Source organism: Patagioenas fasciata, chromosome 7 (genome assembly GCF_037038585.1).
Source record: "Patagioenas fasciata isolate bPatFas1 chromosome 7, bPatFas1.hap1, whole genome shotgun sequence".
NCBI classification, from domain to species: domain Eukaryota; kingdom Metazoa; phylum Chordata; class Aves; order Columbiformes; family Columbidae; genus Patagioenas; species Patagioenas fasciata.
In genome coordinates, this window is record NC_092526.1 from 23190457 (window position 1) to 23217667 (window position 27211).

Sequence of the window (27211 nt, forward strand, 5' to 3'; positions counted from 1 at the left end):
CTCTTTTTCTTTAAGTGACATTTTGAACATTGTGGAAACCAGGACTGCTCCAATAAACAGTAATTCTGAAAAAAAAAAAAAAAACCAGAATCAAATGCTTTTTCTGTCCATTTATTAAACAGTCTCATGGACTGAAAAAGGTTGCATCTGAATACTGAACAGAGCTTTTGCATGGATGCGACTCCTACAGCAGTTCCTCTGGTACAGGCTGACACACTCTCTGGCTTTCTAATGTGCAGTAAACTGTCGCCAGCAACTTTTCAGCATTTGTGGGACTACAGGCAAAGAAAAAGGGAGCACTTTAAACTGACACCCCAAGGATCTTGGACAGATTCGCTTGACACACACACAAAAAAAATTCTATTTTAAGTAAGTCTTAAAATTACATATTATAACTAAGCTAGGAACCTTGTTCAGTTTGAGTAACTTTTTTCTTTTGGACAGAGAAGTCAGTTTGAGTCAAAAAACCACCCCACAAAATGCTCAATAAAAGAAGGTTTGGAAGGGGTAATGAGTCATGGAAGACCAATTTTCAAGAAGTATTGCCTTGCCAAAAAGTTTGTTGCAGAGAAACACACGCAGTCATCATTAGTGTCACATACTAGCCTTAAGCCATCTTGGAGATCTAGTGCTGTCTTGTGCTTTTTGGATTTTTCTCTTTGGTTCAAAGAATGGAAGCACAGCCATTGTTTTGCTCAGAAGTAGTGTTGGTAGAGAAGAAACTTTCATACAGACATCTGCTCAATGAAGCTTCTTGAGAAATAACCAGGTAGAATTGGAGTAAGCATTTGTGCAGCATCCATTAGCAGAGACATGGATACAAGTGAAATCAGAAGTAGATTAGGGGTGAGACCAGGCATCCCCTTGTATGGTACCATGGCTCTTTCTCATGTGCCTGCTCTTCAATACAATGATGTGGGAAACAGCCCTAGGAGGAAGGCTGGTGCTGTAAACCAATAGCATCGGAAGAGCGGAAAAGAACCTCATATATGTTTTGCATAGTAATACGTTATTGACCAAAGTGTTGGTATTGGCATTAAAGGACCTGGATGGGATTCTTGTGAATCTTCTGATGTGCAACTTCAACTAGTGTTACCACTAAACCTAAACATGCAATAGGGAGACGCTTTCTACACCCACATCCTGTTCAGTAGAGCAGTGCCAGTGCAGGATCAACTAGCTTAATTTGGGTAGGTGTGGAAAACTTTTAACCAATCAGATTTTTCACTTAGGCAAATATGATTAATATAGGAAGGACAACCTCTTAAGCTAAACTATTGCATAACTTTGTGAGACCTGTCTTTCTCACATAATATTAGTGTCTTCTAGATGTAGTCACACTGTAAAATCACCCTCATCTCTTGTTTTATTGCTGGTGTTTCCTTTTTTTAATGTGCGTATATGAACAAAATATGGGTTTGTACCTCAGAACTGTGATCAGTATGCTGTTTGCAGCTTTGTCTCCCACAGAGGAGTGAATTTGTTTTCCTGGGCACGTGGGTGCAGATTGTGGAAGAGGTGCTGGAAAATTGTCAGCACTCTAGTGAGTTAGCCTTTGTCTTTATTGAACAGTAAATTACATCGCCAGACTGAGTGAAAGGGACACCTGAGCTTTAATCCATATTCCTCTATGGCCAGGTAACTACAGTTTAAAGCACAAATAAACTCAGGTAAGGGTTTAAATAGGCTTTATTCTTAGATTTGTCACAAGTAATTGTTACTCCGAGAGCTAAATTAGCCTCCCAAATATATGGGTATGAGGAACAAAAATTTATACATTGCAGAGTGGTATCATTTTAATCCCTGATAATTAAATAAATGTCTCTCAAGGATATACTTCTTCAGAAAGAGTGAGTTGTAAATATCCAAATGTTTTTGTTACTAATAAAAAACTCCAGAGTTTGCCCAACTTGGAGGTTGCCTTTTGATGTCACAAGTTGAATTTCAATTGTACAGTACCCAGGAGGTTTCTTTTCAGTCTGAAATATTAGAAAGTCCGTAATTTTAGTTAATTACTTATGCTCATTGAGAAGGAAAATGATTGCTCTTGCATTCCTCTCTAACATTTATTGCAATTTGATAATGGTAGAATTGCAAGTCTCATGCTAACTAAAGTTACCATGGATTTTGGAGCCTACTGTCATTCATCTTTAGCCTAATATCCCATGCCTTACTATGTTCAATTTCTTTTTCTTATCCGAACAGATGAAAACATAAAAATTTCTTATCTAAAGGCCACCACCCTTGCTAGAGTAGCAGCATATGATGCCATTCTATTTATAGATGGAACTTGTTAAGTTTCCTCAGCAGGGACTTAAAGCTATGACCTCGTAGGCCAGAAACAGGAGAGCTACCTACTGAGCTACAAGGGCAATCTCTCATTTCTAAAGAATACATAGAAAATTTCTAATATACTGTACTGTGAGTCATAAAGTACTTGACCAGTAAACCCTCCTTCCCCTGAGAATAAAGACCGAGCAGGTTATCTTTACCGAGTCATTGCTATTATTTGACCTACAAGTAATTTTATTATAGTTCTGTGTGTCATGTGGGAGTGTATAATTGCTATTTAGGCAATACAGATTATGCTTAAGTTTTTCTCTGTAATGCTTTAAAGAAATTATCAATATGTTATAGTGTTAGAGGGTGTTCAGGTGACTGGTTTTGAAACATGTTTATCTGCTTGAGTGGGTGTCTTTAGTGATGGTGCAGGGTATCCTGGATTTAAGACAGTGATAGTTCAATACTTTATGGCACAACAAAGAAGAAATTATTTATAAGCTTTCTGGAAAGCTTGAAGGGAAAAATACTGCCCCTCTTTTTTTTTCTGGTTGTAATACAAAATGTGAAAGCCTGTTTTCCTTTGGTTGGAGGAAGGCCACCTCAGAAAATGTAAAATCAAAAAGAAGAATTTGGGAACAGAAAAGCATAAGTGGCTGGATGTTTCCCATAATCACTTTTATTAGCTGCAGTGATTGCATAAGAAAGGTGAGTGGTCTGGAGACTGAGAATATTATAGCTTCTCTTTCAGAAAGTTTCTTTCTCAAAAGTACATTCCTCAAAAGAGGTAGGGAGTTGTTAGGATTTTTGTTTGGTTTGATTTTAATGAAAACTTTGAGATAGGCTCTTAGAAGCACTTCTCTGTTTCCTAAGGTATACACAGATAGCCCCACTGCCTGACACAGCTGAGGGCACAGGCCTGGGCTGGGTTTGCAAACAGCAGCAGGAGTTAACTGCTGGTGTCCCTGCCCCTCATTGCTTCAGGGCAGAGTATGGCAAATGAGTATGTGACCGTAACAATATCAAATGAGCTGATTTAACTATTGCTGAGGCTGATGTGAAATGAAGTGACTTTGTATTGAAATAGACGAGGAACACTTGGACAAGTGATTGTGGTGCATCATCTGTGGGGGTGCTGGTCCTCTGCTGAGAGGAACCAGTGCCTCAGCTCCTGCTAGAGTAGCAAGTAGGATTGCTTTCAGTGCCTTGAGGCAAGAGACCAAGTTACTCTGAAGATTTTTCTCTTCCTCTCTTTAAATAGGTATTTTAAGCAAAAAATCTGGAATGACAGTAATCTAGTTGAAGAAGGGATAAAATATATTTGAAGTGCTTGTGAAGAAGAGCAGCAGTGAGCACTGTGAGTGCTCTTTTGTGCTGGCTTATTTTATTTTATAAAAAAAGAACCTTGCCATCTCATGGGCTTGTGTTCAATTCATATTCCTAAAACAAATGTGCACATACCATTGGACATATGCTCATTGTATTTACATTTATAGTTAGCTTAGTACTTGAAAGTTATTTTGAATATACTTCATGCTCTGTTGGGTCTTCTGGCTCTCAAAATGTATGAATCCCTAATCATCTGGATTTCTTGTATTGGCAATTCCCTGATGTATGTATGTGATTCTGCTGTGTACTGAACAATGGAGTAAATACTGTGAATGAAGGCCAGGAGGAAGCTGGCTCTTGATATCTTGTTCTGGCTATAAGTTACTTATCTTAGACTATCCTTTTGGCTGCTTCACATTATTTAAAAGGGGGAGGAAGACCTGTATGCATAAAGGATTCCTCTATACAACATTGTTGTTTGCTTCAGAACTTCCTCTGTTTTCAGAGGCACTCCCCCAGTTTTTTTTCATTATCACACGGAATGTGGTACCATGTCAAAAGGGTTGCAAAGGCCTGATCAGATTCAGCCAGTGGTTGTGCATTCTATTTCTGCTTGCAGGTACAAAATCGCTGTAAGGAAGAGAGCAGAAATCTATCATTCTGCTGCTTCTGCTCATATCGTCTACACAAAGAAACGGTCTGAAGTAAAATAAAGCTAAACAGCCTCTGAAAAATTCTCCTTCAGTTTTGGTGATGATTTTGCTAAATCAGGTAGAGGAATACCACTTTCACAACTTTGTGATCAAAAAAATCTCCTACACAAAGCCTTACCCAGAATCAAAACACTACCTAATTTTACAAATTTTTAAAAAGCAGCTTTAGTTACTACAATAAAATTTTCACATAGCTGCGACTGCCTTGTTAATTTGAAAACTTTAACAATTTTTGGTTTTAATATGGAGAAGCCAGTGAAAGCTAACTGAAAGGTTAGCTGAACTGTGCGCTACCCCAAATATTTATTAAACATTTAGTTACTCTGACAACAAATAAGAAGATTAAAATCTCAATGAGAACTATTATTTACTCAATAGCACACAGAAATACACCTTGATTGCGTAACATTAACAAGTTCAATATGTGCAAACTACTTTTAAACTTTGGTAGCTTAGCAGTGAAAGGTTTGTATTTGTAAAAGAGGAACTCTAACTTTTCTCTCTTTTAACACATGGCAAATACATGTAGTAATATCAAACCAAACAAAAATATCTTCAAAAAATTGAATCAAAATATGTTGAAGATATAATTTTGTAAGACAACGATGTTTACATAATTTCAAGGTGAATTTCGACACATTACACAGATGGAAAAATAGCTTCAGACATTAGCAGTGACACAGCCGAGCTACAGCTGTATAAACAGAGCCACTTTGATTCCCAATGCACAGAATGCACATGTTGAAGGGATGAGATGTGACCCATACTTTATTCACTGAAATGCTAGTGCCACAGAGTGCAGCTGAGCGATACCATCGTATGCCACCTCTCTGTAGCAGTCAGCTTCCACAAGCAGCAATCAACAGGTATGATTTCTTCTTAAATATGAAAAATAAAAAGCATCATGCCTCAAGTATATAAAATCTACAGAATGATTAGCATCTTTATACAGAAAATACACACATTTTTATAGAAAGTAAAAAAACGAAGTCAGAACAGTCAGTCTTATTCACTCAAATAACTTTGTCATCATTGGTTTGACTTCCACAGGCAAATCAAAACACTGGCACTATTAGTGCAAATTCCTAAAAACCCTCATGAAGATAAAAAATAAAGCCAAGTCAACTTGATTTTAAACGCTGAGCAAAAATCAGTATGAGTATTGTCAAACTCAATTTTGATTAGTCTTTATCTCAAGCAAGAAAAAACTACACTCAGCTCACATGATTCATATCTGTCCGATTTTTAAATGAAGGCAAATTGGTTTAGAAGTTACCTAAAACCCTGAGAGAGGCAGAACCAGAGGGTGTGTTGAACATTTCCAGTTATTACAGCCATAAAACTGTAATAAAAGCAATTACAGCTTTTTAGGAACAAATGCATATTGGTCACACCAGTCACTTCTATACAACCGCAAGGGATGTTTACCTAGCTTTGTGGTTCCTTCACTCCTGTCACAAAGAATGATATCTCACAGATTATCAGTGACCAAACTCCCTATCCTGTCCCCAAAAGGCAGCTACAACTCCTCTGCTGTAGCGTCCGGGCACTTCCAGGCAGAGGAGCAAAGCAGGAGCTCCGCAGCCCTGCCCGTGCCCCCGCACCGTGTCACTGTGTGCAGCTCACACGTCCCTCTGCCGGACTGGCAGACCAGGCCATGGAATGCAGGAGCTCTCCACTTCTTCCACAAAAGCCAATGTTGCCTGCCCTACTTCAAACATTGGGTATTGAACCCTAAGTTTTTCTATTTATTAATATTAAAAAGGTATATTTGATAGCAAAGTACTTTTATAGACAAATTTCCTTCCAATTTCTGTAACTTTGAAGAGAATGACTGGATTTCATTAAGGAAACTAAAAATAAGAGAAAAACGTGGAACATATTTTCCAGAAAACTAGGACTGCAGGATATCAGTGGGAAGAGAAACTCAAATAACTCTGGCTGCTTAGCATCCAGTGCATTCAAAAACTCGACAGAGCTGCAGCAGGGACTAAACACTGACATCTACCATTTTCTTGACTGAAGCATTATTTAAGAGTAAATTTACACTTGTTACAACGTTGTCATTTTTAGTCCACCATACAAAGAAAGTCATTTTCTGCAAGTACTTGTGACTGATCTGCCATAAAAGTTGAAAGGGTGGTTAAAGTCATGCAACTTGGGAAGAAACACTGTTACAATCTTCAAACAGCCTGCTTTCTGCCACCACAAAAACACTGCTGTCTCACTTAAAACGCTAATACACCCAAAACTCAGAACTGTCAGAAATGTTTCTAATTAAACAGTGAAACTTGGAAGACGAACAATACCGTAACTACTTTAAAGCATGTGTCAGGTTACTATGGTACTAATGCTGTAAGCACCGCTACCCAGGACAGAAGAGTGTAAAATTAAATTCCCCATTCACTGAGCCAGTAAGTAAGCAAATCTCTTTGAGGTTTTCATAATTGGATTTGGCCAAAAATAAAATATACCTCTACCCCTAAGAAACTGGGATAACCTCTGATTTTTTTAAAAATAAAAGTATATTCAGATCAAATAGTTTATTTTAAATATGAATAAATCCCTTTCAGTTTGTCCACTTTAATAGAAAAAACTCTTCAGCAAGTATCAAAACCCAACAATGCATTGCTTTGTTCTCTACAGGAAAACCTATTCACCTTGTTGGTTGAGCTCAGAGAATCTACTTCATACAGTTACTAATCATGTCTAAAAATACCCCTCTTCTACTTATTACCCTACCACATGCTGTTGTCACACATGTTGCTGTTTCTTTAGATATATTAAAATATACCTCAGACATAAAAAAAGAGTTTTCATTGATTTAATGAACACTGCGTCTCCCAGGGAAAGTAACAGTGTATAAAGGATATGGAAACATGAGGGTTGGAAACCCATAACCATTTAAATGTGGGGGTACTCTCCTTTTTTAAATGAAGTAAGGAAAGTAGAGAATTAGCCAGACAGAAATAAATCTTGTTTCTCCTCAGCTTTATACCATGCAAGAAATAATCCAGATAAACACCACACTAAACGTCCACAGTTAGAAAAGAAATGTAATTAAAACTGCTTTGAGAGCGCTACAGCTGCAGCTCACCTCTGTGTCCTGCAGTGGGTAAACTGATAGGCAACAACCTTCTTCAAAAATCATCGCATAACGCAAAGAGGTAACAACAGTGAGTTCTGTTATGGCAACTAAAAAAAACCCCACAGACAAACCTTTCATCCTAAAGGAAACACAGGTCAACACATTCTCAATGAGTGAAGAGAACAGGATCAAAACCTTTAGCCTAAGACTACAAAATACCTTCAGTTAGACTCCCAAAGTTTAGCTTACCCTTGTCAACAAAAGCTCTCCATTCCTAGCTAGCCACTTCCTTGCCTATCATTACTCAGTGACTTAATTATCTAACTGCTTTTGGCAAAAATACCAACCGAACCAAGCTAAATCAAAGCCTAACAAGCCTTTCTTCAACATACTCAGGCACACAGACCTTGAAGTCTCCCACACAAATCCCACAGTGACCTGTTGCTGACGTTCTGCCTGGCATCCAGAGATAAGAAAAGGTCACTCCTCCGACCAGCTCTGCTTCACCCCCCAGCCATTAGCGTGGGCAGCAGCAGTGCACACAAGAGCAAAGACAAAGAGCAGCAGTTTCAGTGTTCAAAGGCAAAAACTTGTTCCAGATCAACTCAAAACCTGAGCGAAAACAAATGCTAATGTTTTCATGCTTTGAAAAAGCCTGGTCCCCAGATCACTTCCTAGTGTATCTCTTCTCAAGAAGATTTTACCCTTCTCATCTTCTCTTAATCTTCAGCAGCACCTCCTCTCCAGCCTGCTGGCGTACAAAGCTCCATCTTCCAGCGCACTCCCTCTTCCCCTTCCATGGGAACAACCTGTCTGGGTTATTTTCCAGCTAGCTTCTGTGCGAGTGCAGGGATGCAGTGTATGCCCGCCAGGCTGAGCGCCGACAGCCAGCCACAGGGCGCTGTTTCCTAAAGACACACAGCTCATTGAGAACTTGGACCAAACCCTGGTGAAGGGCAACAAAGCAGCTTCATTCCCCCAGGATCTGTATGTACACGTACGCAGGCACACCACAGGAAGAGCCAGAGGCCACAAATGCATTTGCAAAGAGCAAGTTTTATTTTAGTTACCTCTCTACTGGGGGATCTCCAAAGTCGCACCTAAGCTCCCAGGCAGAGGTGACACCAGCAGGGACGCAAGCGCTGGTCAGTTCAGCCCTGCTGGAAGATCCCTGGGCCTGCTGAGCTCACCTGTATTTCAAGGCTTCAGGCAGGCGCAGCCTCCCGCTCTTCCTCACAACAAAGCAGGAATCTCAGACATAGTGATAAGGCGTCCTAATCTAACACAGATGTTCTACTCCTCAAGACCACAAGGTCAGTAAAACAATTAGTGTGATGTATGTGCTTTTTCTACAGACAGGTGCAAGTCACTTGAGTGTATTTACGTTTAACTAACCTCCTCGCCAAATCTTCCACTCTATCCCCATACAATCTGGAAAGTTTAAGGATTTACAAAACCAGTTTAGGTACTTCCTATAATCTGACAGAAACCATGTAAACTCAGGTATGCCACAGGCTCATAAAAAGGGATTTTATGATTGGAAATAATTTTGACAGGTGGGTGGGTTTAAAAACATTACCGCATATTAAAAAGGCTTATACATTTTTATAACATAAGTTGGCATGGTATGTTGAAAACTTCAGTGAGTAGTTTTAACTAGAGATTGTACTGTGTAAGCAATATATATTTTTTTATTTACTAGAAGGCTATTGCCTGCTTTTAGTGCCAAATCTTCATTTTTACAGTACTGTGGGGAAAAGCAGAACTACTATGCACTTTGCAGAGAAAAAAAAAAAAGTAGTTTTACACCTCTCAATCACAAAATTTTGCATTAGGTTTTTACTACTATTAGCCCTAAGTAATATTTTGAAAGATCTTTGTATTTACTGGGCAATCAACACACAGAATTTCTACTTCGGTTCATCACTAGTTTGCATTCTAGCTAAAACATCTAGCAAGAACAGCATAAGAGGCAGGGTTAAGATCTTGAAAAAGGAAAAAAGTACATTTTAAAAAGTTATTCCGTTATCTTTTTTTTTGCTCCCAAAGAAGAAAAACAGCATTTCACAATCACCACATTTCAAAATCCTTGAAAGAAAATGAAACATACTACAAGCAAATGCAACATTAGACTAGAAGAAATAGATGTTAGTGCAAAGTATAATAAATATCCAAATGGTGTAAATACCCACAACAGTCCCATTCCACCCTCAATCCCCGAAGAAAAATATTAATACAAATGGTGTTAACCCTTATAATAGCTACCTGAAACAAATGTTTAAGATTATTCAACATATAGATTAAAAAGCTTCTTCTCCACTGGCTACTGTATCAATCTGTTCCTTAACAAGCATTTATGATACAAGTATCAAAACAGAGCAAGTACAAAGAGTTTATCACTTGTTCTCAGTTGACATCAGGTAAAACCCTAATTACAATCTCAGGACAGCAATGGATTTGGGAAAACTAATCCCCCTTTTTTTCTAGGGACACGGTAGCAATGGTTCTTGGGTAGTTACAAATACTTAAAATACATCTATGTATTAGCACAGCTTTCACATATTGAACTAGATCCTAAAACGATGCACAAGTTCAAAATACCTACTTCACTCTAGCCAACAAGGATCTGGCCTCGTCTTTTCAAAATGCGTTAATTTTAAATACTATTTATTAACTGCTTAGCTACAATCAATAGCCCATAGTTCTCTATTCTATTGAAAGCATGCGTCAAACATCGTTAACAAAAAATAGTAATACTAGATGTAAAATATAAAGAAGGTCAAGTTTTCAAAGGAGAAGTAATGCTAAACACACACACAGTTTTAAATGGCCAATGTTCCCAATGTTCCCAAAAGCATGTCCTTTCTTTTCAACAGTATAAGCCTAAAAACACAATACCTTTCCCCACAAAGTCTGTTTCACTTGGTGAAGAGTGGAGGTACTCTGGTTTCAACCAAGTCAGGGTCCAAGTATTCTTGATGCATAATAAATTGCATTTGGCTGAGGTAGCACACTTAGGTATTCACCAAGCACACAGACTATAGAGGCACATCAGTTCTCTGGTCTGTATAAACATGATTCAAAAAACAAGCTCATGGGAACAAGGGTTCTAAGCATCTAAATCAGTGCTAAAAGAGAGTAATTTTCTTTGCATTTGAGTTTTGTTTTAGGAACACCCTGTCCACAAAAAGCTTTTTGCTCCAATCACGAAATAAAAAGTATTCATATTTTTTATTTTGTTCTATTGTTTCATCACTCACTGTATAATAACGGCCAGCCAAGAGGTGTCCAGTTTCCTCAAATCTGCACAAACATTATTATGCTCAATCTTTTCAGATCAGAACCCTTTTCCAAGACTCAATGTGTATTGCAAACAACATACGCCTTCAACAAGCTTTTGAGTGGCAAGTTTGTAAGTGCTGTTAATGTGACTCTGAAGGCCAGTTCTGTACTGCGTTAACAGGCGATGAAAGAAGAATCAAAGCCCTTGATCTGAGAAATGTTCAGAATTCACAGAGATGGGGGGCGAGGGGTGTGTTCAAGATTCAGTACAAGTCACACAGAAATCAGGAAAAGTAAAAGTACGGCTTGCCCTGTGAGGAACAGAATCCCACAGTTTGCTACTAATTCCGTATTTTCATTTTCTACTTCAATTTCAGCCTTTTATTATCACATTCATTCACTCTATAAAACCAACCACATCAACTGCCATGCACTGCTGGAAAGAGAATACAACAAACCATTACCGCAGACTTCCAAAATCCCCGTTCCCTTTTAAGTCTTCAGCACAATGAAGACAGACATATCTGTTACATAACAGAGGACGGGAATTTTCTTGATTGGAAAAACTCAAAACCTGATGACTTTGAACTGAATAGTAAAAGTTAAAATTGTAATGGATATTTGTTCCACAGTTCTTAGTTAGAGTAAAACAATGCAGTCTTTAAGCTATAGAGAGAACATATAAATATGTTTACATACGCATCAGATGAAAGATCCCATCACAGGCATTAATATGAGACAAGAAGGAATTTCCTAAGCCTTGGCCAGTGTGGGCTCCTTTTACAAGGCCAGCAATATCCACCACATTCAGAAAGGCTGGAATTTTGCTGAAACATAAAAGTTAAAAGTTTCATTACTGAAGCATATTAGCCAAAACTTTCGGCACAGAATTAAATTCAGAACATGGAAATTCCAGTATTTCTTTTTTCTAGAACAAGTTACACATGACAATAGCTTTCTTCCTTATTTAATGTGTAATGTACAAAAGAAAATACTTCCCCCCTCTCATGTAAATCATAAACCACCTTTAATTTCTCTGTTGTTATTAACGTAAAATGAAGTAAACTAGTTTCTATGTGTGGAATCATATTGACAACTACACAAATAATCAACCAGTTCTGGAACACTGAGTCATGAAGTCAGGCATCTGTAGTGAGCAGTTTTCATGGTACCAAAGGGATAAGACACACAAATGGCCATCACACTCTGCTCGCACACACCTCTAAGGTTGCTGCTTAGTTCATTAAGTGGTTTTCTCAGAAGACAAGTGCATTTTTTTAATACAGTGGTGATTAAAACTAGTAGTGATCAGAGTTATGCAAACAATTTGAAAGAAAGCAGAAGTTAAGGTGAAGGTGGCATTATAATGTAAACAACTGTGATCTTTTCCACCATAGTTAACAGCAACAGGTTAGCAGACGTGCCTACTTTACATTTTATATAGCAACAACAGAATTGCCATAAAGTTCTAATTAGCTTTCAAAAAAATGGAAAAAAGCTTCTAGAGCTATGAGAAATGCATATGGCAATTTATAAACTGCAAGCCTTTTATCTTCTGCAGGTTCTCAAGATGGTTTAAAATGAGCAAATAACTTCATGGGCATTAATCTTTCCAGGTATATTCTAAATCAAATTACTTCTCAAAATCCAGCTGAGTCAGGGAAAAAACAACTAAAACTTTGTGACAGGTGTTGACTAAAAGCACTTTCATATGGTCTATGCAAATAACAACACCATGATGAACAGTGGCAGAGACAGAACCGCACTGAAATGCTGTAAATTCCTCACTTGCAAGACCACAAACTGCGTATCAGTCATCAAGATCTCCAACATGATGGCTTCAAAATAAACTGGAACACTACTTAATTTCCAAACACTTTAAATTATCACCATTCAATTTCATTAGCAGTACGCTAAGAGTAATACAACAGTTGACTATTTTACTGACAGTAGTATAATGGAAAACACCCAAATCCCTAGTTTTAACAACAAGAATGAGAAGGGTATGACTTATGCTACAAAGTCTGCATGATCGTACAGTGGCAATTTGTGAAGTGATGAAGTTTTCTTTTACAGTGAGTATTCTTCAATATGAGATTCAAATCTAAAGATACAAATTCTGCAATCTACCTTAAGATGTCTTATCCCAAGACCTATCATTGCAGTGCTGCTCACAGACAGAAGCAAGCACATAGGTGTGAATGAGTGCTAGGGATGACCCAGCCAGTGATCTCCTAGCCAGCCCTATACAGAAACCTTCTCTAAATAGCATAATATTTCCAGAGTCTTTATCATCCACAGCCCAAACTGAGCTTTACTGTTATTAGTGTGACAGTTTGATGATAAACATATTTGGGTTTTTGAGTATTGAAACATTTGACAGCATGACTGTTATCAAATCTGTAACAGCAGAAAACTCCACTAGCACTAGAAAACCACCCTTCTCTTCCTATCCTGATGCCTGGGGTGGCAGCGATGGCCCAGACAGAAAACACTGTAGTTATAGAAATATAGGGATCACTGTGTCTACTCGGGGCAATGGGCTGAGGTAGAACAAAATGAGTTTCCGGCTTTTTTTTTTTTAGTGCTATCCCACTTATATTTGACTAAAAATAACAAAACACATAGTTTAATATTAGCAGATGCCCTGCCTCACTAGAAATGAACTAGCTAATCTGGGAAGATAAGATCTGCTAGAGTCTGTCCTAGTACGCAACATCAATATTTCTGGAAGTGTGGTGACGTAAAAGCAAAATATTTTATCCTGCTTTTGGTTTGATCTTCCTCTAACACTTCCCAAGAAAAACAATTTCTTTCAAGTAACCTAATTTCACAAGATAAGATCCGGACAAAATCTTTTTCTTTACCAAGGTGAAGTTCAAAGTATGACCAAACCTGTCAGGTGTAATGAATTAGGAACATAATGATGCATTTCATGTCATTAGTACCTTGGTGATGCAGTTAGAAACAAGCACAAATACAACACAGTACCCAAAAGTGAGCGTTTAAAAAAATACGCAAGCAAATATTCAAAACGTAGCATGAGTTACTTAAATTCAAGTACACAATGTGTTGACTTTTAGCTTTAAACTTCATTAGGCCCATGAAAAGGAGGGCCCACCCTTGGGAAGACAGATGTTGTGTACTGCAAGTTAATGCTGTTGAATGCAAAAGAAAGAAAACGAGTTTAAATACATTCTGAAGTAAGTAAACTTCGGAAATGTCGCATTTTTGTCTCACTTTAGTTTTCTTAGCAAACTCTTTGTTTTGTTTTTCTTCACTACAACCAACTCAAACAGTATACAAACTGAGACAGAAACAGCAAACCCTTAAGTTTAACACAATACCAAGAGTAATGCACGTTCTGAAAACAGAAACCAGTAACTCCATTAATGCATTGCAAAGCTAATATATACCTCAGAAGAAATAGAAGAAACTTCCTAGTCAGAATTGTTATGATTCCTTGCTTTTTGACACGTAACTAAGTCAACAGCAAGGTAGAAAAAGCACTCTTTAAAGCACTCTCCATTGTAATTTTAAACTGTGTTTTAAGAAAAACAAAGGTGGTGTTAGAAATGTTCTTCTGTGCTCCCCTCTCATCATTCTGGTAGGATTAACTTCCTGGCCAGCCATCTGAAGAACTCATGCTTTCACTACAAAGATGCCACATTAGAGCAAGACAGAGACCTTCAGATGCAGATGGACCACTATCACCAGAATCAACCTCATTTGCCAGACAATGGAAAGAAAACCCCAGCTCAGTTATTTCACAATAGACGCCAGAGGCCTTTGAAGATGAGTATCCAGGATGTTTTCTCACCTTCACCAAGGGTACCACAAAGCTAACGTTCCAAGCAAAATAAAACCATCTCCATTCTTGGCAGCTCCTTTCCTAAGCCCATATCTCTATTTCATCATAGAAAGATGAATACAGAGAAAAGCAGGAAAAAAGCACAAACTAGTCACCCTTGCCTATGCTCTCAAGAACAAAGGGTAAACATTATTAAACTAAACAGAAAACACTGCAAAGAATGAGGGGAAAGTACCATTTATCCCAAGTGTATTTTAGTTCTTTTAAATGTAGAAGACTTTACTGGATTGTTCCTCCCCCCTCCCACCCAAAAGAGAGATTAATTTCCATTTCTTAAGATTCGTTAGTCAGTATTAGCATAATGTCACTGAGCTTCAAATGATCATCAGGAACAGGTGGCATCAACTGATCATTTGTACAAATCAGTGCAACACCAATCTACCATAAAGCATGTCACAGAAATTTGTAATATGAAACAGACTACCAAATCCAGAAGTATCTCTATATTTTAAGTGTAGGTATAATCCTTGAGTAAGGACTTTATACCTCACTTAGAAATACAGCACAGTGTTTTTCTGTTAGCATACTACCTTTGCTGTATGAGCTACTGTGCAACAGAGAACACGAGACTCACCAGGCCAAAGAAACTACAGTTTTGTAACCCAGTGGTTAGGGTATTTATTCAGGAACAAGAGATTTATGCATCCACATGGCTATACATTTTGCAGGTGAGGAGGTCTATTTCCCACCAACTTTGTTTCAAACTTCTGCCCACAACAGCTATTTAAACAGGCAAGACGAGTTTCTTTACCTGGCTTGTTTGTTCAGTACAGTAGTACTGAACAGTACAATGCAACCAGTTATCTTTTTTCTTTTAAAATGCACTCACATGGGTACCCGCCATTTGTTGTGCATATATTCTTTACCCAAAATCTGAGGGGAAGAGGAATATTTCTCTAATTTCTACAAGTAATTGTTTAGTTGAGAAACCTCACAGGCAGCACACACCTGACACTTTGACTTAGATTGAAACATCATAACAAAAATGCTGTTTCTCTCCCTGGGTTTTTGTTGTTCCAGGGTTCCACAATCTCTCTTCTCCAATGGAAACAACACCTCAATAATTTCTCTGCAGCATTTACTATAGTTTACTGAAATCTTACATCCACCAGGAGACCTGGAAAGCCACATGACAGCTTCAACAAAGTTCAAAATGCAGCAATTTTCCAGTAAGCCTGGTTGATGATTCTCATAACACACTCACTTTTTATTCATTCCTTGTATAGTTTAAGAAATTCTGTCAACTCAAACTCTATCTGAATACAGCCCCACATACCAAACAGACCAGATCTTCAGTATTAGGGTAAAATGTTCAGCACTCCTTTTCAGTACAGCCAAACATCCTACTAATCTCCTGGTTCCAGCACAGGTTCTTCTGCCTTTAAAGGCTGTTATCTGAAATCTATTAGAAAAGGAAAACTCTTCTTCCTTCCCAAAAGTTCATGTAACTCAAGTAGGAATCATCCATTAAGAGTTCACAAATGACCTGAAGTAGCAACATAGACAGAGAACATGTATATTGTGACAAGTTCTTAGAAAGCCATTCAACTCTGTCTTCACAGCTATTTTTGGCTCATGTTCTGAAAAGAACAGTTCACAGTCCCTCCCTCTTCCAGGAGACTGTACTCCCTATTACAGCTTCTGCAGTCAATCTTGCAAGCAGTTTTGATCAATATAAGCAAAATACCTCACAGGGTAATTAAAGGAATCTGCTTCTGAAGAACTAGGTACTGCAGATGAACCTCGGTCATTTCTATGCAAGAACAACTTAATTAATAGCATTTTATACACGGTACTGAGAAACAAGACTTGAACCTAATAGCATATGAACCAGAAGTGAAAAATCTACTAATTAAATTTCACTTACATGTATTATAATAAAGTAAAAAATTTAATGTGGATTAAGACACATACTCTGTGTCCTGTGTATAGTGAATGGCAGTGATCTCAAACTATTCAGTAAGTTATTACACCAACAAAATACAACTAATTAAACTTTGCCTTTTCCTACCAGGTAAAAAGATGGCTCAAGTCACCACTACTTAAGGTCTTTCATTCACTCCTGGCAAATTATTAATTTGCAATGCTAGAGCAAGCATCACACCCAAAGCTGATTTACACAGGCTTAGAATCAACTGAAAAGCAGTAACACCAAAGAAGCACATTAACAACAGGAGAGATTTGCAAATTTCCAGATTTTTTCTGTAAAGAAATGGTATTCTCTCACAGATGCTGATGTGCCAGAGTTACATTCAGGTAAGTTACTTGTGTTTCACTCCGGAATTACAAGTGGTTTTCATTTACATAAATGCTCTTTCTAAATTTAGCTGAAGTCTCACATGATGTCATTCAAAAAGTTATATATGCTGATATGGTTTCTAAGCAGCACTCTACCAATGGATTACACAATTTTGATGTCAAAACTTCATCAAGTATCAGAGTATGCTATCCTACAATAAGTTCAAGAATTAATATTCCACAGGACTTTCACAACCTAAACAACAATGGAAGTTACTCAGATTTAGTTTGGTAACTACCACTTCAGCACTAAAGATCTGAATGCATGAATTTGAATAATCTACAATGCAACAGAACAAACCAAAGCAATTTGCTGATAAAAAGGACTGAGTTCCCAAAGTACACTGGACAGTGCTAGAGCTGAAGAGGGGTAGTTGCACTTCATATATAAACCTCCTGCAAGATAACCAGGAGTGCTTCAAAAGTTAAGTTTGAAAAGGACATTCAAGATAGACTAAAATCAGTCTAAGTTAAACAGAAACATTTGCGGTCGCAATAAGAACTATGTTTTGTGAACGCACATGTGCATGGCAAGGTGTAAACAAACAAGGAATTAAATGAATACTGATAACTTAAGAAAGGATGAACCAAACTACTTACATTTTACTCATTCCTGCTTATCACCTCTTTTGATTTTAACCAGAGGAGGAAGCAGAAACACAGACTTTAAAATTACTTTTTAAATTAATGTTTTCACAAGTGTTGATTACTATCAGCCAATACAGTCCTCCAGTTCTAACTATTTACAGTTAAAACATACCTTAGGCTTACATTGCTTCTACCTGAGAATTTTTTCTAGTTAATCACATAGCTTTAAGTAAAGAAGAAAGAACGCAAATAATTGCAGCAAGGAGATTATTTGGGGCACAAAATTAAAAAAGGAAATAGCAGTTTCCTCCACCCCCTCACCCAAAAATCATTCTGAGGCTTGAATCCTATGTCACCACTGAGATCCACCTCCTGATCAAGCTGAGTACACTACAGCTGTGGCAGTGGGCAGGACCATACAGGCTAAGCCAAGGGGGTATATAAACACTCAGATGCTTTCAAGACATTTGTGAGTTACAACACAAATCACTTGTCCAAATGACATCAGTTTGATATACTTATGCTAAAAAATATTTTTAGGCTTAAGGTGATTAAGCAGCATCTTAAAAGAAATTTAGAAAAAAAAAAAGCATGATGATTGCTTTATTAAAGCTTTTATTAAGCTACTAAAATTTCTTTAGATGTGCTACACACAGAGTTCTTTTCTTGTGTAAGAAACCCATCACTTCTAATCACAAAATTTCCCATTAAAATATTAACTGCAGTTAATAGATCAACTGTTTCTGGCTTCCAAGTCCCAATTTTTCAAGGCAGAAGCTACCTGCTGAGATGAAGAACATCTCTTTTCCATTTTATAATTAGCAGATCTCATCCTCTGCTACCTGCTTAAGATTCATAGTTTGGGGGGGGTGTTGGGGAAAGACACCCCTCTGCTTTAGTTCCTGCTGAAGTGAATTGGTCCAAAGAAAATATTCTCTTTCCAATTACTAAACTGGAACTAATTCAATCATTAGTCTGTCAAACCTTGCCTGAAAGTACCCATATTGAGGGAAGAGGGGTAGGAGGACAACAAAATAAACAGCCAACAGTCTTTCCTTTCTGAAAAAGCTACATGTTGGCTCAGCGTGACAAATACGAGTTTTCACTGTGTACTGTATAAAATTTAAAACAAATACGTAGTTTAGATACGTAAGTTAGTAACAGAATATAAACTAAGGCCTTAAAATAACAAGAATTCTGAATTATTTTCAATATATTAAGGTCTTTCCTTTTTTAAATATCCACAATTCCATTCACACCAGAAAGTGAGCAACATGTAACATTAAAGCTCAAGGAAGTTTGCTCATCTAATTCTTTCGGCAGCAACACCGCAGTTTTTACTGGAAGCTCTTGGAGCCCACCTTCTGCATACAGTCTCTATCACTGAACTTAATTATTGTGAACAGTCATATACATCATTCACTGCAGCAGAAAGAAGAAAAGCACAGGCCATAAGTTCTGGTAGCATACCTTAATCTATTATGTACATATTTACCTTTACATTAGAGTCTCTAAATTGTTTCAATTACATTTACATATCCAGTTAAGTAATACCAGTCAGTTTTCAGCATGGGCTAGTAAGTAACTGCACACCAGTCCCATCCAAGCTGACTCTTTCCTCTTTCGGCAATAGGAACAGATCTTCAAGCAACAGACGGTACCTGAAGAGTCCAGGGTACTCTTCCTCCCAGGGCAGAACGGCCACACACCCACACTAGCAAGACTCCTGGCAATAGAGTCTGTCTCTCTGTAGCAGCAGGAACCTCAGCTCGGTGTGACACAGGGTGAGGGTCAGCCCGGCCCAGTCCCACTCTTCCCGTCCCAACAGCAGGCATGAAGACAAGATCCCTTTGGCCTGTCCTACATCATTTTAAGACAGAGTCCCCTTTTCTTTTCCCCACCTCCCAACAATGACTGCAGCTATATCATGACTAAGTATAATGTATGGGAAATAAAAACCTGAATGCTTTAGATTTTGAAAGACAAAATCTTGGGGCTAGACAAGAGTCTTAATTTAAAGAGAACTCAATGTTTATAAAACATTGTGCGTATACAGATTGATTATGCCTCCTAATCCAAACAAGCAGAAAATTAACACAGAACGTATTACATAAAGATGAAGAACAAAATCAAGACTATACAAGAGAAATTAAGGAATTTAAATTACAATTCAGTTGTGTATCTTCATGACCACAGCCTCTTTTTCCTGAGTTAGTCTCAGACAGACTAGCACAAACAGCCCAAGAAGACTTACCTCAGTTTACTGTGCTACTGAACTATCACTAATTATCACTGCTTTATTATTGTTATAGTGAAATATTAAAATCTTAAAAGCAGCATAAGTGAACTCAGAAGCTATAACTACCCACTAATCCCACATGCATTGATTTCAAGTAACAAATACTCTCTTAAAAAGAGTTTTAAAAAATTCAAATGAAAACTGATTTACTATTTATATCCAGCTCATTATCCAATTCAGGATATTCACTGCATACAGATTCAGTAAATATACTATTTTCATTCATATTTAAGACTGATTTTTTTTTTCAGAGAAAGTTTGCAAGTCAAAGAACATGCATACAGGTATTTACAATCTGAGCACTCCTTGTAAGGATAGATGGCCAAAGGTGGGATGAAGGGTGAGGTAATAATCTCTCTGTCACTTTGACTATTAATTTAGAAGTAGGCACTCATAGCTAAGTGAGGAAAAAAAAATATTGATGTGGCCAAAACAGCAATAACACTACAATTTAGAACAAATTTGTTGACAAAACTTAAAAGCCACACCATTACCTCTGTACAATCAACAGCCAGAATGTTTTGTTTCAAATTCAGCAAGTTTTGGTTTATGATCCATACAGTAACGAGTATGCTTAATACTCACTTGAGAAGGAAAAACAAGACAATCTGCTATAACAATCCACCTCAACATATAGCTCCATATTAATGTATTTTTCAGTATCCAAAAAGTATACAGGAATTACAGATGGAAGCAACTTGTTTGGACCTGAAAATTAAGTTAAGCAATGGATTTTTGAGCAGTGACTAATCAATCTTTTTAAACTGTGTGATCCGGGTCTAAAACTGAGGCCCAAGTGTTGAACAAAAGCAGAGACATGCGTGCTAATTTGTCCTATGGTTTATGTACACTCACTTTACTCAACATATCTCTGCAAGTAATTGCAAACTGAAATTAACAAGTCACAAGCATCTATTTACATTTCCATTTTCTGAAAGCACCTTAAGTTTTGTTGTTCAAGTAAAAATTCAGTTCCCACACTGAACATACAGAGCAGGTTACAGAAACAGTCAATAGCAAAAAACGTTGATGTGACAAAATTAATACAGAAACAATTAGAAGAGACACATTGTAGGAAGATCCCTGAATATACCAGGTTAAAAGTAGCAAGGCCCATAAAAAGGAAATAAAAAGTCAGGGTAAAAAGGCTGCCCATAAGCTTATTGTCAAAAGACTGAGGACACAGGTACGTTGACAGAAATTTGTTTGGTTACCTACAGCAGATATGATATTCTGCATGACAGAAAAAACAGGATGGAAATTTACAAATGAGCAGCCTCATGATGTTAGGTATGTCCACTACTGTTCATTTTCTAAATCTCTTCAGAAGATCCTCCAAGTCACTTGAGAGACACTACCTTCAAAGACAGGAACACTGAGCACCAAACAGTGCTGAGCAATGACTAGCAGCTCCTAGATTTCTCATACCACAAAGGTCATACTGGGAGGCAAAAAAAAGGTATATTGCAGGTACATATAAGATTTCACATTCCAAACCAGATGTCAGTAAAAACTTAAATACATTACACTTGCATTAAACCTCTATGAAAACTTTGGGCTCAGTAACACTATTTCAGCTGCTTAACTGAAGAAAAATATTAAGAAGTTGAGTTACCTTGGAGGCTTGTGGTACTGGCATAGGAAGTCAAATCTGTCATCTGGCACAGGTACTCGACTCTCATTTGGATCAATAGTACAGAAAGGAAAGTTTTCTGCTGCCGCTTGACTCTTTGTTAACACATTGAAAAATGTGGACTTCCTATAAATGAAATACACATGTTTTTAAAGAAGTTCAAATTAGAAGCATTTAAAAAGGCTGAATAGAAACACATCTCTTTCCAACCCAAGGCAATACTGAACTTTCCCTCTACTTCAACAACAGTGATCACTGCCCTGATTCTAGTACAAGACACTTTGAAATACGCATACAGAGTGACCCAGTGATGTTTACCTTTCTTTTCTGCCCTTGAATTTTCCCTAAGTGACTATATTGCACATGTCAGTTAGCAAAGAAATTTTAAGCCAAAAGCAAAGCACAGCTCTACTGGCCACTACTCATTTTCCTCAAGCACAAAGTGAGAAACCATTGAGGATGCTTGAAACTTATTCTGAGTGAACTAGTTTTGCCAAGACTCACCTCCTCTTTCCACAACTGTATTGTTTCTTCAGATTTATTTACGTATAAACACAATTTCAGTATCTAAGCAATAGAAGTCAACAATCAAAAGAGAAAAAAAAAAAAAGTCACAGAAAGGAGATCACATAGTCAATCAATTACAAGTAATCCTTTGGGGATATGAAGATACAGTTCTACCTTAGCAAACATTTTTCATCCTTGTTAAATATCACTGGAAAAAAACCTGCAAGTGATATCAGGGAAAACAAAGAACATTTTTACTTAAAACAAGTAGTGGATGATTTTGTTAGCTGGCATTTATTAAACAAGAAGAGAGCAATTCTTGAGTTATTGCTAAGAGAAAGCTCTTAACCAACTCCTTAATCTCCTACCACAAATACTCTCCATTGGGATTTTTAATTTTTTTTAGTTTCACATATCTTCTCAAACACTGGGAAAAAAAATCCCTGAAAGCTGTTCTGCATACAGTCAATGTTCTCAGAGGTCAGTCACAATTTTCTTTGAATGTTACATTATAACAACTGCAATATTTTCTCCACTAACATGTTATACAATGTTACTGCTAATTAGTTCCTTCTTGCTGTGCAACTTACCTACACCCTAATATATATATATATATATAAAATATATATATAAAAAATACAATAAAGACATACTTACAGCTCAAAGACGTGCTCAAAGTATTTTCCTCTAATTTTTTTAAAGATTTACAGTTTGAGAATGCTAAGAACTTATTTTAGTAAACATGATACACACAAACTAATACCAACAGTTTCACAGAGGTAATTGATTGTCCTTTGTAAGTTGCTTAAGTACAGCTCCTTTGAGAAGCAGTAAGAACTACAGATGAGAAATGTGACAGAAAAACAATTAATCTTCCGTCATCTCTCCCAAACTGTAACTTACACAACTTTTTTCATTACAAACTCTGAAGAAGTTTCAAGAATGAAAGTCCTCTTCAGTGCTAATGACACTTATGGTACCGTTAACCTCTTCCTGCGCACATCATCCTCTCTCTCTCAAAAAAAAAAAAGAAAAAAAAAAAGTAATTTGTGTGCGTATGCATTTGCATAAAACGTGCATTACACACGCACAAGACTGGAAGCACGGAAATGCAAAAGAAGCGGTATTTTACAAAACTCAGCAATTGCTAAGATTTTTTATGTTTTAATTCTTCACCATTATCTTGTCCAGACTTGTATGTACCGGCCTCATGCTACCTGAGTTTCACATCGCTTCACGTATAAGTAGTACAAGCTAAAGACGTTAAGTCTATCACTGAACAAAAAGACTTGGACTGTATCTCTCGGCTCTACACTCATCTACAGGCACCTGTCTTCACCCAGAAACTGTATCGGGTCACTGTGCCGGGAGCAGAAGCAAACTCCGGGAGAGCGGGGAGCCCCGGCCTGCCGGGCCGTCCCGCCCCGTTCCTCCGGCCCCAGCCCCGCGTTCCCTAGCCACATACCCAACGTTCGGCAGCCCGACGATCCCGATCTTCAGGGACGTCCCGAACCTGCCGATGATCGGGTGCGACTTCACGCCGTCGCCTCCCTTTTTCGGGGGCATCTGCAAGCACAGAAGCAGGGCACGCTCAAGGCCCCGCCGCTCACCCTACACCCCGACTCCTCCCGACAGAGCGCGGCGGCCGAGCAGGGCCTCCGGCTCCAAACAGGCCGAGGAGAAACACCCGCCCCGCCGGAGGCGCCGCGGTGGAGGCCCCGACGAGAACGCTGGCAGCCCCTCAGCCCGGTTCTGGAGGCTGTCCCCCGCCCCGCCCCATCCCGGCCCGGCGGAGCGGCGTGCGGCAGGGGCAGCGGGGTCCCGGCTCGGCTCACCTCGGCTCAGCTCAGCGGGCGGAACGGGGCTGCGCGGCCCCGCGAAGAGCAGGAAGAAGCGCGAGCGGCCCCTCGCACGCGGGACACGCCGGCGGAACAGGCGGGGCCGAGCCCGCCCATTGGTCGGCAGCGTCGCGCGGGTGAAAGGTCGCCCCGGGAGGGCGGTGCGAACCCTCCGCGGCGCCGCGTCCCGCCAGCGCCGCCCGTACGGGGCGGGCCCGGCTCTCCCGACCCTGCAGCCCCGCACCGGGGCGAGAAGCGCCGGAAAGGTGCGATACCTGGTGCCCAGAGCACCCGTGTGCTTCTTGGGCCCACCGGAGCGCCGCGGCGGGACACTCCGCTGGGTTGTGCGTGCTTGTCTAGATTTGTGAAGATGGCGTGTGCTCAAGAGGAGCCCCTTGCAAACCCATCGAGATTTATTTATAACAAATCAGACGGCGATTTTATAAATAACAAAGTAATCACCGTTTTGAGAGGGTAGGTCTGGGAATAAAATAGAGATTTCAATAAGAGAAGATGAAAGATTTAGAATCTGTGAAAAATTAATCGTGGAATATTACAGAAGTCAGACCAGGACTCTTAAAAGAATTTAAAGGCGTTTTCCACAACTCAGACTGTGCTTCTCTGAACCATTAAAGGCAGACACCATCAAGTGTTTGCCTGCTAAGAAAATTGAAGGAGAGAAGGCAGTAAAAACTGTTCTTATAGCATGTCCTATTTTAAGTCCATAAGATGAAATTCTCAGAACTTGAGAAACACCAGAGTGAAGGAATCAAGGTGAGAGTATTGTAATTATATATATCATATCTGTCACAATAAAAGGAATACAACTTGAACATTAAAAAAAAAAAAAAAAAAAAACTAAGAAAGGACACTTTTACCAAGCCTAATTTGGAATTGCACCAAAAAAAAAGGCTCTTAGAATTTTTGTTGTTGTTGTTCAGTGACACGATATTTTTGCAACAGCATGGTTAAGGAAAAGAACCCATATCTGTTCAGAGCTTTTCTATTAGTATAGTGATAGTAATAGTCAGTTCTTGCTGGTAACACATTTATGTGGTCCTACTGTCTTAAAATCTAATACAATACATTTAGGAGGAAAAAAAAATAATAATATCAACCAGATAACTCATATTAAGTATAGTTACTTAGCTGTTGAATGAAGCTAATTGGTTACTACAACAAACATTCAGAAATATTGAAATTAACCAAAAATATTTATAATTAACCGTAGAGCACCCCCTGCATCCTTCACGTCCCTAAACAACAAACTTCAGTAAGCAAAATGAGTTTCCTCTTCAGGAGTGGAATAAACACGTCTTAGTTTTCCACCCTTCTAAGTTCAAGAGAGCCCACTCTTATCCACTTGTCCTGCAAGCAGGATTGCACAAGACTATTTCACAGCAACAGTAAGGGATGAATTTGTTTACCTCCACCAGTAAGACCACAAACCTGAAAGGCTGCTTTTGGGGAGCTTTTTCATTTATTAAATTTTCTCACCATCCTAACATTTTGTCTGACAATTTTGTTGTCCACCTTTTTAGTGTAGGCATGATAGCTCTCAGAAGATAAACATTTTGACTGTCATCTTAGAATATTTGTCTGTGACCAGAAAGTTGTTATTTACCTAGCAACCAATTAAATGTAACTTTTTTTTTTTCTCAGTAGTTCATAAGCATAATACAGGCATAAGGAGTTTGCTACATTAAGTAAAAGTGTGTGTGTACATATATAATAGAGTCTACAATAGATGCATTTCTGATTTTAGCTATCTGGCAAAAAAGCTAACTCTGGAAGAGAAAAACATAAAGTTAAGATCCTGACTACTTTTGTTGCTGTACTTCAGTGTGTCTATATAGGGTACAAAAGTCAGTGCTGCGTGTGCAAAAATTTGTGAGTTTGAATATCTTTTTAAATTTATGCTTTTCATATAATGCACTGTAATAATGCCCCCTCTTATTAGTCTCTATATCTAATTTACTGTTAGCATGGCCACTTCGCTAATACATTACTTTGAAGCATTTGTTTCCTTCGGCTAGAAATCTTTTGACAATGTTAACACTTCATCTCATGTGCTTTTGATTTCAAGTTGCTTTTAGAGTCATGGTTTGCCTCACTTGGTTGAATGTTTCTCTCCAAATCTGTCATAATGGTGAAAACCTCATTTGAAACTGGCATACATAGTTCAAACCATAATAATCTTAAGCATATTACATCCAAAATATGGTTTAAAAGTTTAGTGGAAAAAAACATCTAGAGAGCAGTCATCTCAATGTCAACTCTCCAACACTGAAGTGCTGCACAAATGCAGCTCATTGTACAGCTGGAACACGTGCAGAACTCACACAGCCCTGGAGCAGCTCTGCCTGATTAAAAACAATGTTTAAGGGAGAGTAATAAAACAAACACCTTGTGGTTTGTGCCACCAGCATGCTCTTTGCTTTTTGCTTCCCAGAACATATATTTACTGCAAAGTCACCGTTAACTGCAGAAATAAGTGGTTTTGCAGAACTGAAGGAATAAACACCAAACCTCTGATCCTTGCTGTGACCAGGCAATGCCAGTGCGACCCAGGGAGTGAGGAGCACAGGGCTGCCCTTGCACACCAGTGCTCCCCAGCTGCCCTGGGCCCTGCCCCTTGGGGAACCCCTGTCTCCCAGAAATAAACACACTCAGTGCTAAAAGCAAACACTGCTCCAGGGCATGCTCTAAACTAAACGGTGTTCATTGAGTTCTGTGAAGTCTGAAGGTACTCATCACCCACCTGAACTGTGCCCTGTGCTGTAACACAGTATTTTTAAATGTTTTGTTTGGTAAGGTTCTGTAGGGTTTGGTTTGAGAAAGGAGCACAAGTGCAAAATACTTCTTGTGGCTTGAACGGTATCACTGAACATGGAAGTAGCTGCTGTTATCCACAAATAGGGAGATTTCTGTCTCTAAGTTTGGGCTACACCTGTGCATCTAGTAAAGAAGGAACCCTGCAAATTTCATAAGTCCACTTGGAAAAGCTTAGCAGCTCAGCAAAGCTTCACTCAACACCAATGTTTTCCCCAAAATTTACTTAAAGTTGTTTCTAACTTTCTATACCAAACTGCATGGTACACTGATCTGTAAATGTAGGATTTGCCATGCTGTAACTTAGGAAACAACTTCTATATGCACACTATTGGTAGTGCCAGCATAAACTACAGCAATTTCAGCAATGACTAACAGTCTTCATCTCCCCCAGTCAGGAACAACCACAGTTGCCTTGCAAGCATCATCTGGCAACAGTTGTTAAGATGCCGATGCAGCAGAGTACAAACCAACCTTTAGTAGTCGCTTTCCCATGGTATCCCATGCCCTGTTTTCCCGAAATGAGAATTATGTTCACATCAGTAATAAGAAGCTCTCACTATCCTGCCCTTCCCATTGATGAGATGGAGGATGCAGACAGCAGGACAGAACAGGGTGCACCCAAAATGCTCACTGACCTACCAACAGCCTGA

General features: G+C 38.6%; 1 protein-coding gene across 2 annotated transcripts in view; it reads right to left on the reverse strand.

The window, feature by feature from the left end:
* The window catches only part of OLA1 (Obg like ATPase 1), a 101742-nt gene extending 77895 nt beyond the window's left edge, over nucleotides 1–23847 (reverse strand). The window contains exons 1-4 of one of the 2 annotated variants that reach the window (XM_065841529.2): nucleotides 23724–23847; nucleotides 23354–23454; nucleotides 21364–21507; nucleotides 11392–11519 (exon numbers count right to left, since the gene is read on the reverse strand). In XM_065841529.2, coding sequence (XP_065697601.1) covers nucleotides 11392–11519; nucleotides 21364–21507; nucleotides 23354–23454 — 373 coding nt within the window. In that variant the 5' untranslated portion in view covers nucleotides 23724–23847. Of the gene's footprint in view, nucleotides 1–11391; nucleotides 11520–21363; nucleotides 21508–23353; nucleotides 23455–23723 lie in introns of those variants that run through there. The other variant, XM_071811102.1, reaches the window with a different exon arrangement.
* Between the last annotated feature and the right edge of the window lie 3364 nt (nucleotides 23848–27211).